Genomic DNA, 12,024 nt, shown 5'->3' with positions numbered 1-12,024 from the left:
AAATGTAGGACTTGATGTCTGGGATAAAAGAGAAGCCCTACATTATTTACTGTTTGAAATGCTCAGTTGTACAGCACATTGTTGGTGCAGCATTATATTAGTCAGAGGCTTGACTGGAATAAAATATGAGTTTAAAAATGTGCATTACAAGAGACAGGCTCATTCTATTTAAAATTGTACACCAAACGTACTTGACAGCAAAAAGACTACAACTTATGGGTCGCCTAGATGTCCTTGCTGAAATTCACCAGATGCGGACTTTATACATCTCATATGGTATTGTCCAGATATACTGAATGTCTGGAAAAAAGTAATGCAATTTTTAGCCGACAAACTTACTTTACCGCAAGTAACTGCCTACTGGGAGTAAAAAAACGCCAGGAAAACGATAGCCCTACACTGGATGGGACCAACACCTCCTACGCTTAAAAAGTGATTAACATCATAAAGTCCCAGCTGGAACTTTACAAACTAACTTACATTGCCAGAGGCTGCCCACAGAAATTTGTAAAAATAAGGACTCATCCGCAACAACGGTCCAATAATCCTATTTATGAATAGTCCAACATGTCTTCTCCATGTCTACTTCTCCTTCTTCCTATACCTTCCTTTATTTTTTTGTTTGTTAATGAAAACTTAAAGGGATACTGTCATAGGAAAACATGTTTTTTTCAAAATGAATCAGTTAATAGTGCTGCTCCAGCAGTATTCTGCACTAAAATCCATTTTTCAAAAGAGCAAACAGATTTTGTTATATTTAATTTTGAAATCTGACTTGGGGCTAGACATATTGTCAATTTCCCAGCTGCCTCCAGTCATGTGACTTGTGCTCTGATAATCTGCAATCACTCTTTACTGCTGTACTGCAAATTGGAGTGATATCACCCCCCCTCCAGCAGCCTAACAACAGAACATTGGGAAGGTAACCAGATAGCAGCTCCCTAACACAAGATAACAGCTCCCTGGAAGATCTAAGAACAGCACTTAATAGTAAAAGCCAAGTCCCACTGAGACTGATTCAGTTACATTAAGTAGGAGAAATAACAGCCTGCCAGAAAGTAGTTCCATCCTAAAGTGCAGGCACAAGTCACATGACCGGGGCAGCTGGGAAACTGACAAAATGTCTAGCCCCATGTCCGATTTCAAAACTGAATATAAAAAAATATGTTTGCTCTTTTGAGAAATGGATTTCAGTGCAGAATTCTGCTGAAGCAGCACTATTAACTGATGTGTTTTGGAAAAACATGTTTTTCCATCACAATTTCCCTTTAATCAGGGCCGGGCCACACCGGCCAGGCGCCCCAGGCAACCCAGCCAGCCGTGGCACCACCGTGCGTGCTGGAAGTACGTGCGCATGTGCGCTGACTGGCCGGCACCCCCTTCCGGTAAGCTCTCCTCCTGTACGCGCACGCGCAGGCGCACAGACAGTGCGCAGGCACACAGACAGTACGCAGGACTGAAGAGGAGCACACTCAGCCGGACTAGGGGTAGGAAGCGGAGAAAGGTCCGTGCCTGGCGCCCTCCAAGCTTTGCGCCTTAGGCACGTGCCTACTCTGCCTACCCCTAGTTCCGGCCCTGCTTTAATAAAAAGTTACTATTTAAAAAAAAAAAAATTGTGCGTTAATGAAATGAGTTATTTGCAATAGCAAAAGGGCAAAAGTGGGTGCACAATTGAGTGTGCATTGTTGCTATTCACAAAGGTACCTACTCACATACGTGTTCCTTTGTAAATATTGGTGAGAGAAAATGCATCCATTCCACCTGCTCCCATTAACTGTGCACAATTGCATGCATGGTCAACCTTGGAAGTAACACAAACCAGGACCTCACTGTAGTTCCAGTGCTCTCTCAGCAGCTTGAATCTATAGCTACAACTGACTTGTAGCAAGCGCAGTTGTGCTTTCCGGTGCACTTAGGCAGGGACGATCCATGGGCTGCTGCTGCCTGAGGCAGCAACCCCGATGCCGCCCCCTCTACCGCTCCACGCTTAAAAGTTTAGCGTCGGAGCAGGTCAAAAGGGGCTGCATCGCTAGCACAGAAGCGCGTACTGCGCTTTCTGCACTAGCAGAGCCAAATTTCCTGTTTAAAAACCAGAAATTCGTCTCTTAAAGTTACAGGAGGCAGCTTTTTGCCTCCCCTTGTAACTGGCCGTTCACTGCCGCCTGAGGCGGAACGGCCCTGCACTTAGGGTTGCCACCCAGCTGGTATTTAATAGACCAAGCTGGTAAAATACCTGCCATGCCTGGGGCCGGCATTACAAATTTACCAGCAATGTAGTACACTGTACCCGGTACATCTGTAATACTCTTAAATTAAGCCCCTGATCCACCCAGAATTTTGTGAAAGTTTACCTTTTCTCTTCCTTTTACTCTTCCCTAATCCTCTTATTGTTGTCTGTGACATCACAGACCACTCCTCTTTCTCCCCCCGACCTGTAAATAATTTCTAAAAAGATGGCAACCATAGGGACACCCAGGGGTGCATGTAATTAGGAAATGAGCACTATGGGGCATGCTCATGCGCCCTTTAGTGATTGGAAATCCATGTGGTCTAATAAGTCATTCAGAAACGTGCATTTCTAGTGTACACATAGGGTAATATTTTGGCTAGTGCCACAGGGGGGCTGAAATTGCATTGTTTAAATACACAGGCCCAAAATGAGCCCCTAAGTGGCATTAGCCTCCTCTTCTGCTTGTACATTGTGTTGGGTCGGGTGCAGTCACATGTGGTTGATTACAGCTCAAGATTGCAATTACTTGCATTTATTTGCCTAATTCAGCTGCATATGCCAGCACCTCAGAATACACATGGTACTGGAAGCAGGCAGGAGAGGAGGCTAAAGCTGGCCCTCGAACGATCAGACTTCCCCATCTCCCGACCTGCCATTAACCATTCAGATCAAATAAAGTACTAAAAGAACAGATCAGCCGATGTACTGCCCCTGACAGCAATCGTACGAAAGTTATGTCTGACAAAAGCTGCTGACAGTCTCCCATTGAAAATCGTACGATCGGCAATACATGCAGAGATATTATCGTCAGCTGACAGAAATCTTTTAACCTGTCTGTTCGACCAAACGACCGATCTCTATGGGACTAAAAAATGGCGGGACTCTCCACACACGGTCTGAAAATCGTACGAATCGAGGATTCGTACTATTGGATCTTTGCATCTATGGCCAGCTTAATGCCGCTTAGGGGCTGATTTTCGGTCTGTGTATTTAAGCTGCTGGGGGGGTGGAAGGGAGGGGGCGATATCACTCCAACTTGCAGTATAGCAGTAAAGAGAGACTGAAGTTTATCAGAGCACAAGTGACATGACTGGGGGCAGCTGGGAAACTGACAATACTGTATATCTAGCTCCATGTCAGATTTCAAAATTAAATATAAAAAAATGTGTTTGCTCTTTTGAGAAATGGATTTCAGTGCAGATTCTGCTGGAGCAGCACTATTAACTGATGTATTTTGGGGGGAAATTTTTTTTTCCCCATGACAGTATCCTTTTAAGCAGGAGCCACTTTTGCTAGTACAACAGAAATACAGATACTTATATAACTGATGATTTGGTATTATCCTTTTTATCATTACCACGTTTTTTATGCAAATGACATAAGACTCATCTCTAGTATTTCAGTTATAGGATCTAAAGGGTGAAGTCACTTTCATTTTATGTTCTTACTGTTCCTTCAAGTAATGCGATTTCAGTCCCCATGTGGCACTAGACTTAGGGCAGAGACACATGGTCAGATTCGGGGAGATTAGTTGCCAGGCGACAAATCTCCTCTTCTTTGGGGCGACTTATCTCCCCGAACTGCCTTCCAGCCGGCTAGAATGTAAATTGCCGGCGGCATGGTACTCAGAGCACTTCGTTTTCTTTAGTTGCCTCAGGAGGAAACTTCAGGCGACTTCGGAAACCTAAGCGCTCCGAGTGCCATCCAGCCGGTGATTTACATTTTAGCCGACTGGAAGGCAGTTCGGGGAGATTAGTTGCCCCGAGGAAAAGATTTGTCGCCGGGTGACTAATCTCCCTGAATCTGCCTGTGTGCCCTGACCCATGGCACAGGCGGCGCTTCATATTCCAAAGTCGCCCTAAGTTGCCTCACGGGGGAAACTTTGGGCTACTTCGGAATACGAAGCGCCAGGTGTGCCATGCCCCAGGCGATTTTTCATTATAGCTGATGGAAGAGAGGGGGAAGCTTTTCGGGGAGATTAGTCACCCCAAAGAAGAGCCAGGTGACTAAATCTCCCCGTATCGCCAGGTGGGCCCTTACCCTTAGAGGTAACCTTAATCAAGTGCCATCCCAGTCTCTCTGGCCTTATCTGATCTGTAATGTGATATTCTAATATTTGCTTAGCTTTTCAGACTTGGCAGACAGCACTATCATTTCTGCAAATTGCTGGATTTCTTCAATTTCCTCAATCACAGCCCGGCTAAATGAAGTATCACTGTGCTGTTAAACGATAAAATAAACTGTCGGCGAGTGCTTGTGGTGAGTGTTCTTATCAGACACAGGCACGAAAAGCTCTTTAATCTGATCTTAATGTATTACTGTACACATTAGACTGCCTGAGACTACTCAGGACATGCACTGACACTGATCCTCACCATCCTCAAGGGAAAAGGAGATTAACAGTGCTGACATCAATACCACATTATAAAAGTTTTTTTATTTATTTTTACACTGGCCTTTCTGCAGTATTTTACACACAAAACAAAGACTACAAGAGTGACTGAGACACCCAGTGCAGAATAGCTGTGGAGAAAGCAGAAAGAGAGCAGCTAAATGTGAACAGGAGAAGGCTCATTAAGCAACCACTACTAATATCAGGGGTAGGCACAATGCAATACAGGTATATGATCTCCGAATTACAGGAAGGCTGTCTCCCATAGACTCCATTTTAATCTAATAATTCAGATTTTTAAAATTGATTTCCTTTTTCTCTGTAATAATAAAAAAGTACATTGTTCTTGATGCTAACTAAGATATAATTAAAGGGGAACTCTGGCTTCCAAAGCAAAATTTAATATATCCATCACAGTTACACAGTATGAATAAATGACATTTTCTATGCTGCAATCCAGCTGGTTAACAGTTATTCTCTTTATGCATCATTTGAAATCCTGGCAGGGAAGGAGGGACCACGGTTCCCAGGTCTAATTTTCAAAACCAGCCAAAATCAGCTACAAAACCAGTCCAACACTAGCCAAGAGGCACTTCAAGGGGCCCATTCACTAAGCTCGAGTGAAGGAATAGAGGGAAAAAAACGTTGAATGTCAAATGGTTTTTTTGGCTACTTCGACCATTGAATGGGCTACTTCGACCTTCGACTACGACTTTGAATCGAATGATTCGAACTAAAAATCGCTCGACTATTCAATAGTCGAAGTACTGTCTCTTTAAGAAAAAACTTCGACCCCCTAGTTCACCACCTAAAAGCTACCGAAGTCAATGTTAGCCTATGGGGAAGGTCCCCAAGGATTTAACTTCGACAGTTGAATATGATATTCGACCTTAAGTAAATTTGCCCCCAAAAGTAGCCCAAAAATAGCACAATAGGTGCAGTGAAAAAAAGTCTAATAAAAAATAAATGAATATATGCGAAAATATGCCTTTTTCAAGTTTTCACTGTTTCGCAAATTTTTCCATGAAGCAAAATGAGACAGATTCGTCCGTGAAGAGGCCCTAATACATATACAAGTTCAATAAATATTGGTAAAACAAGTCAACCTCTAGACATTTTGGTGGCCAGCAGATTTAGCTGAATTTTGGAAAGTCACCGGAAAATGCGAGAATGCTTAATAAGAGTGATGGGAGACTGGGGTACAGAGCTCAAAATCTGGTAACTCCCGACATCTACACAAGTCAGTCCCATTGAATGCTGGGTATTGTAGTCTTACATTAAACTTGGCAATTGGTAAATTGTTAAACAAAATGTACATTACCCAACAAGCATTGGGAGACAAAGGCTTGGCACATTAGGGCAAGGAAAAACTAGCCCAAAGGCCCAAAAATGTAGCCCAAATCCATACCTTGGCTAGTTTGCACTTTCAAAACCTGCCTAGGCTTTAAATTAGTATCCCAATTTGGCTGGAAACCGCCAACCTGGCAACCTTGAGGGACTAAAACATTGATGTTACAAATTGTAACAACTTCTCCACAGCTTACAGACAGAATGCAGGAACTACATAACCCACAATGCATTGCACTGTGATGTTCCGTTCCTTATTGAAATCACGTGTGCAGGGAATTGTGGGGTTTGGAGGATGCAGGCTGAGGACAGATGGCTGCTGTTACAAAGTAACAGTAGTCAGCCAGCTCAGCAAAGTAGTCAGACAGATCAGCAGGAGAGCAGGGGGCTAGGCTTAGGGAACTGTAAGAAACCACTGAAAATCATGAGAAGTCTGTATATTTTTTAGTTGATGTATATTGCAAAGTTGCTTGAAATTATGATTACTTTTCAAAAAGCTTATGTTATGTTTTTGTGGAGTTCCCCTTAAATCATCGAAGGCAAAACAATCCTATTGGGTTTATTTAATGTTTTACATGTTAAAGCACTGCGTATCTTGACAGCGCTATATAAATAAATGATGATGATGATGATGTTTTTAGTAGACATACAGTAAGGTATAGAGTTCCAGAAAGATCCCTTGTCCGGAAAATCTCAGGTCCTGAGCAGTCTGGAAAATAGGTTCTAGCCAATGCCCAGTGGTGGCAATAGGTCAGCAATGGATACTACACCTCTATAAAGTGAATTTCACTGGAGAAAAACTGCAGCTGGCACTCTCTTGTGTAGCATAGGCTTGAGCTTGACATGCCTGGGGTGGAGGTAGCAAGGTGCTTGGCACCTACAGCACATTTATATTATGTTCAGGTATAACAGACAAGTGTTTCAGGTGAGCTTTTTTGCACATTCCATCTGTTGTGCCTTTTATAGTTGCTCATCGGTTATGACATGTCTGCTCACATTTAAGAAAAATGGTCAATCAAGTTAGAGTGAGTGTGACACTTACAAATGAGTTGGGATCTCAAGGCTGCTCATTGTTGTGGTGCGATGTCCATAAACTTGTAGTGCCACACAGTGACTTTTAAACAAATGAATGAGACCACTTAGCCAATCTTACCTTTGTGGACTTGAATAGTCATAAGTCATGAGGCTGAAGCTGTCCACAACAGGAGCCAACTGGTCAAACTCTTTCCTTCCAAACATGCCCAGTTGATCTGTGCTGGAATTAAAGAGATAATAATTGATCAATTTTTTTTACTGAAAAAAATAAATAAATGTAAAACAAATAAATATATATACATACATATCATAGTAGTACAATAGAAATGCCCAAGTTGTTTTTTGCCCTTTATAAGACAGTAGAAAGATTTATGCAATGTTATATACAATAACCTTTTAGACTTAAAGGGGACATGTCTCCAGTGATCAGAGAACTGCTCTTTAATGTCTTGCTGGCTGATTCCCCAGACTGTTCATAAGATCTTGCGGCACTAAGGTTGCCACCTGTCTGGTTTTGAGGCCCAATCAGCCCCCACCAGCCCACTAAATACTGACTTTCTATGGCACCTTATAGCAGCCCCTATAGCATTTGCCAGAACCCACAGTCCGGGCCTGGGAAAGACTGTTAGGGTACAGTGTCAGTCGGTACATCCACCACTCAGGCATATACAGGTATGGGACCTGTTATCCAGAATGCTAATAAATTGGATATTCTTCCCTTAAAGGAGAAACAAACCCTTAATAAAAAAAACCCTACCCCCCTACCCTACATAGACCCCCCTCCCCCCCAGCCTAGGTGCCGCCCCGGGCAAATGGTCCTAACTCTTTACTTTTCCCTCCCTGCAGATTCAGGCATCGGGGTTCCATCTTCAGCCGCTTCGGTAATCTTTGGAATGAGGGCGGCGCTTTGGCAATTTTCATGAGTTTCGGCACATGCGCAGTTGTCGCTAATCAGAAAAGTGCTCCAACTGCGAATGCGCCGATTCGCCAGTCTCATTTCGGTGAATTAGGAGAGTTAGGGGCATTTGCCCGGGGGGCACCTAGGCTGGGGGAAGAGGGGGTCTATGTAGGGTAGGGGGGTAGGGTTTTTTTTATTAAGGGTTTGTATAACAAACCTTTTTGATTTCCTAAATGAAAAGGGTAGTTAAAAAAAAAGTGTTTCCCTCCCTGTATGGCATTGTTACAGACTGGCGTATAGGGATTGGTGTTTTGGATGCGTAGCAATGCAGCTGGAATGAACCAAACAAGATGATTTTGCATAGCAGGGGGTTTTATTGTAGAAGGTTGCACAAAGAGAACAGTGAATTGTTCTAATTACATCGCTAGCATCTGAGATCTGTGCTATGGGAGATCAGTTTCCCAGTATTATGGTGTTCAAGCCAGGGAATTAGACTACACGTTCGATTCATTGTATTTGTTGTATCTGGCTGGGTTTCTGAGTTTCCCAGGATTACATGAACATAGAACTTTTATCAAGAAGAAAAGGGATTTGAAAAGATCTGTATTAATCTTTATCTTTCATTGTGCTTCCCTGGCACTGGTTGAAAGCAACACAGCCAAGTTAAGTACTCTTAAAAGAGAGGGCTAAGAACTGGATGTCTAAAATATCTTTTTTTTATCTTACATTTATATTTGTTTAAACCACACAAAAAAAAGTACGGTACAATTAAAGACATAAGGCTCCCATTGCACTGCATACTGTAAGAAGCCTCTATTCTTCTTGTTCTTGTCTTTCAGGGGCAGATTTACTTAGGGTCGAATTTCGAAGTTAAAAAAACTTCAAAATTCGACCCTCGAATTGAAATCCTTCGACTTTGAATATCAAAGTCAAAGGATTTTTCACCGAATTTAGCGTTCGAACGTTCGATGGAAAATAGGCAGGCCCCCCCCCCCACATTATAAGAAAATTGGTGGCCAGGGCCCCTTAAACGTCCATGCCTTCCCGAAGTCAGCAGCTCTCAGAAAGATGGGGGGCCCAGCATACAAGTAAGTGTGGCGTGGCCGGGGGCCCCCCTTACCCTCGGGCCCCCTACAACTCTCCCCCCTGTCCCCCCCTGATGGCTGCCCTGCTTACAGAGCATTTGTTTTTTAGATGGGGTCAGTGACCCCCATTTGAAAACTGGAAAGAGTCAGAACTAGAAGGCAAATAATTCAAAAACGATAAAAAAAAAGAAAAAATGAAGGCCAACTGAAAAGCTGCTTAGAATTAGCCATGCTAAACATACATAAAAGTTAACTTAAAGGTGAACCACCCCTTTAAGTGAAAGGCCGACCCTGGGATCCCACATTTTGTAATGCTGTGCCTTGTGTATAGAGTTTGCTATTGATGGAAAGCAGTAGAATATTCACATGCCTTAATTTAACTAAAGAATCCTTAGGTCAGGCTTATATGCCCTTTAATAAATACATGACTACAAACCAGGGTTTCCAGCCAAATTGGGCTACTAATTTAAAGCCCAGGCGGGTTTTGAAAGTACAAACTAGCCAAGGTACGGATTTGGGCTACTTTTTGGGCCTTTGGCTGGTTTGTAATTTGGAAAGCAGCCAAAGTTTTTTCTTGCCCTAATGTGCCAAGTCTGCGTCTCCTGATGCATGTTGGGTAAGATAGTTTTTGCTTGTAAGTCTACAATACCCAGCATGCCTTGATAACTACTTGACTACTTGACACAGGCAGTGCGTTTGGACATCTTACTACTTTGGACCCAGCATGCAATGGGACAGACTTGTGTAGAAGTCACGAGTTACCAGATTTTGGGCTCTGTACCCCAGTCTCCCATCCCATTTTCTGGTGACTTTTCTTAATTTTCTGGTGACTTTTCTTAATTTCAGACAATTTTGGGGCAAAAATCTACTGGCCAACAAAATGTCTATAGGTGGACCTGTTTTACCAATATTTATTGACATTGTATAAGTATTAGGGTCTTCTGGGGCCCCTATACCTCCTGGGCCCCCCTTTGTAGTTACACCCCTGGTGATCTGTCAAATTTGCAAATCAGTGAAAATGTTAAAAAAGCATATTTTCCCATATATTTTTTTTTTTTGATTTTTTTTTTTCACTGCACATATTGTGCTAGTTTTGGGCTACTTCTGAAGTGACTCTTGGCTAGTTTTGGGTTGGTTATGTATCTGATTTTGGCTGGTTTTGGAAATTAGACCTGGCCACCCTGCTACAAACCCCTAATAACGCTAATAGAAATGGAAAATGTCTTGAAAATGGACTTTAAACTTGACTGTACAATCCACAGCTCCTTTCAAATATCCATTCCAAACCTATTATATTATGGAAACAGAACGGAGCTTAACGCAAGATTAATGAATATTTAGATTAAAATAATAATTGAAGTCCATGGATTCAAGGGTGAGAGCCGAGGACTGGGACACAGTGGGAAAGAACGGGCCTCAGGAAACACAGTTTCATAGAAATTGATTTTAATTACTCACAAGGGCAGGCAAATAAAGGGCAATTATAGAAAGAATTAGGTTTTATAGCAGGTTGTATTATTTTGTAGATTGAGGAGATAACTAATGGGATTGTTGCTGAAATCCAATCTATAGCTTGGCGCCTGAAGGCATGATCAGATTCTGATAGAGTTGCCCAGTGTAATATAATGAATAATTCCTCATCACTGACCGAGACCTCCTTGTCCAGTTTGCTGCACGGTAAATGTAATCCACTCAAGCTGCACAAAGCTCTATGCGTGCACCAATGCTCAGGAGATAGAGACCTAGAGATGTAGAAAGAGTTATTGCTCTACATTTTCCCAACAACTTTATAATACTATTAAAAGTACTAGCTAGGGACAATGCCACAGTGCTAAGGAAGGCCAATGCTCCGGAACTAAGGGTCAGGAGGACTGGCCTTATATAGTGCAGGGTCAGCCCTGATATGCTAACTCCAACCCACCAATCAGGCTGCTGCTGGGGAGGGGCTGCAAGAGCCAGGTAACAGTCCTGCCAGCTGCTCACCTGGCCCAATGGTTAAGGCACTGAGCCAGAAACCCAGAGGTCCCTGGCTCAAATCCCAGCAGAACCTTACTAGTATATTACAAATATATCTCACTTGCTCTTCAGATCCCTACCTGGCTGCTCTAGTATCTCACAGAAATATCTCACTTGCTCTTCAGATCCCTGCCTGGTCGCTCTAGTACAGTGATCCCCCCAACAAATGGCTTGTGAGCAATATGTTGCTCACCAACCCCTTGGATGTTGTTACCTGTGGCCTCAAATCAGTTGATTACTTTTGAATTCCAGCCTTGGAGGCAAGCTTTAGTTGCATGAGAACCATTTTGCCAATAGGCAATCAAAGTCCATAATTGGCAAACCAAAGAACTTTTTTCGTGCTTGTGCTGCTCCCCAACTCTTTTTTTTTTACATTTGAATGTGGCTCACAGGTAAAATAGATTGGAGATCCCTGCTCTAATATATCACAGATACATCTCACTTGCCCTTCAGATTCCTGCCCTTCCCATTCTCATTCCAGAGCATTTCCTCAGATTCTCAACTCAATACTCTCTACATGGTCAGTCATATTTCACTAGCTCCTCGTATCCCTGTCTGGCAACTCTATTCACATACCACTTTAGCTGCTCAGATCTATGCCGGGCTACAGTAGCCCTATGACTATAAATATATCTTCCCTTTTGTTTTTCACATACCTGAACCCCCTCTGGTCATCTCCCCTTATTTTCACAGTCTACCTTGGTGTGTCCAGGGCCCTGCACTAGCATTATGTGCTTCTTGATCAGGGTCGGACGGGAGGGTCTGAAGCCCATAGGGGCTTCCACCAAAGGGGCCCAAGCCCACCATCCAGGGCACCCGTCCCAGCCACAACCCAACACCTGCTCCCCCCCGCACCTAGGGTTGCCATTTGGCCGGTAAAAATGATGGCCGGTATTTTTTTCCGGAAAAGGTGGCAACCCTACCTGCACCTGTTCTCTAGATGTGTTCGCTATTGAGGTGGGGGGGATATCAGGGGGTAGGTCAGGGTCGCAGAAGGGTGTGGGTCAGTCAGAGAGGCCCA

General features: G+C 43.2%; 1 protein-coding gene across 2 annotated transcripts in view; it reads right to left on the bottom strand.

Moving 5' to 3' along the window:
• The window catches only part of chid1.L (chitinase domain containing 1 L homeolog), a 207,742-nt gene that overhangs the window by 104,954 nt on the left and 90,764 nt on the right, over positions 1-12,024 (bottom strand). For both annotated transcript variants that reach the window (XM_018256826.2, NM_001094061.1), the window contains 1 exon segment: positions 7,123-7,224. In XM_018256826.2, coding sequence (XP_018112315.1) covers positions 7,123-7,224 — 102 coding nt within the window.

The sequence above is a fragment of the Xenopus laevis genome, chromosome 4L (assembly GCF_017654675.1).
Source record: "Xenopus laevis strain J_2021 chromosome 4L, Xenopus_laevis_v10.1, whole genome shotgun sequence".
Classification (NCBI taxonomy): Eukaryota; Metazoa; Chordata; class Amphibia; order Anura; family Pipidae; genus Xenopus; species Xenopus laevis.
Note: the sequence above shows the minus strand (reverse complement) of the source record. Positions and strands in the feature narration are given on the sequence as shown.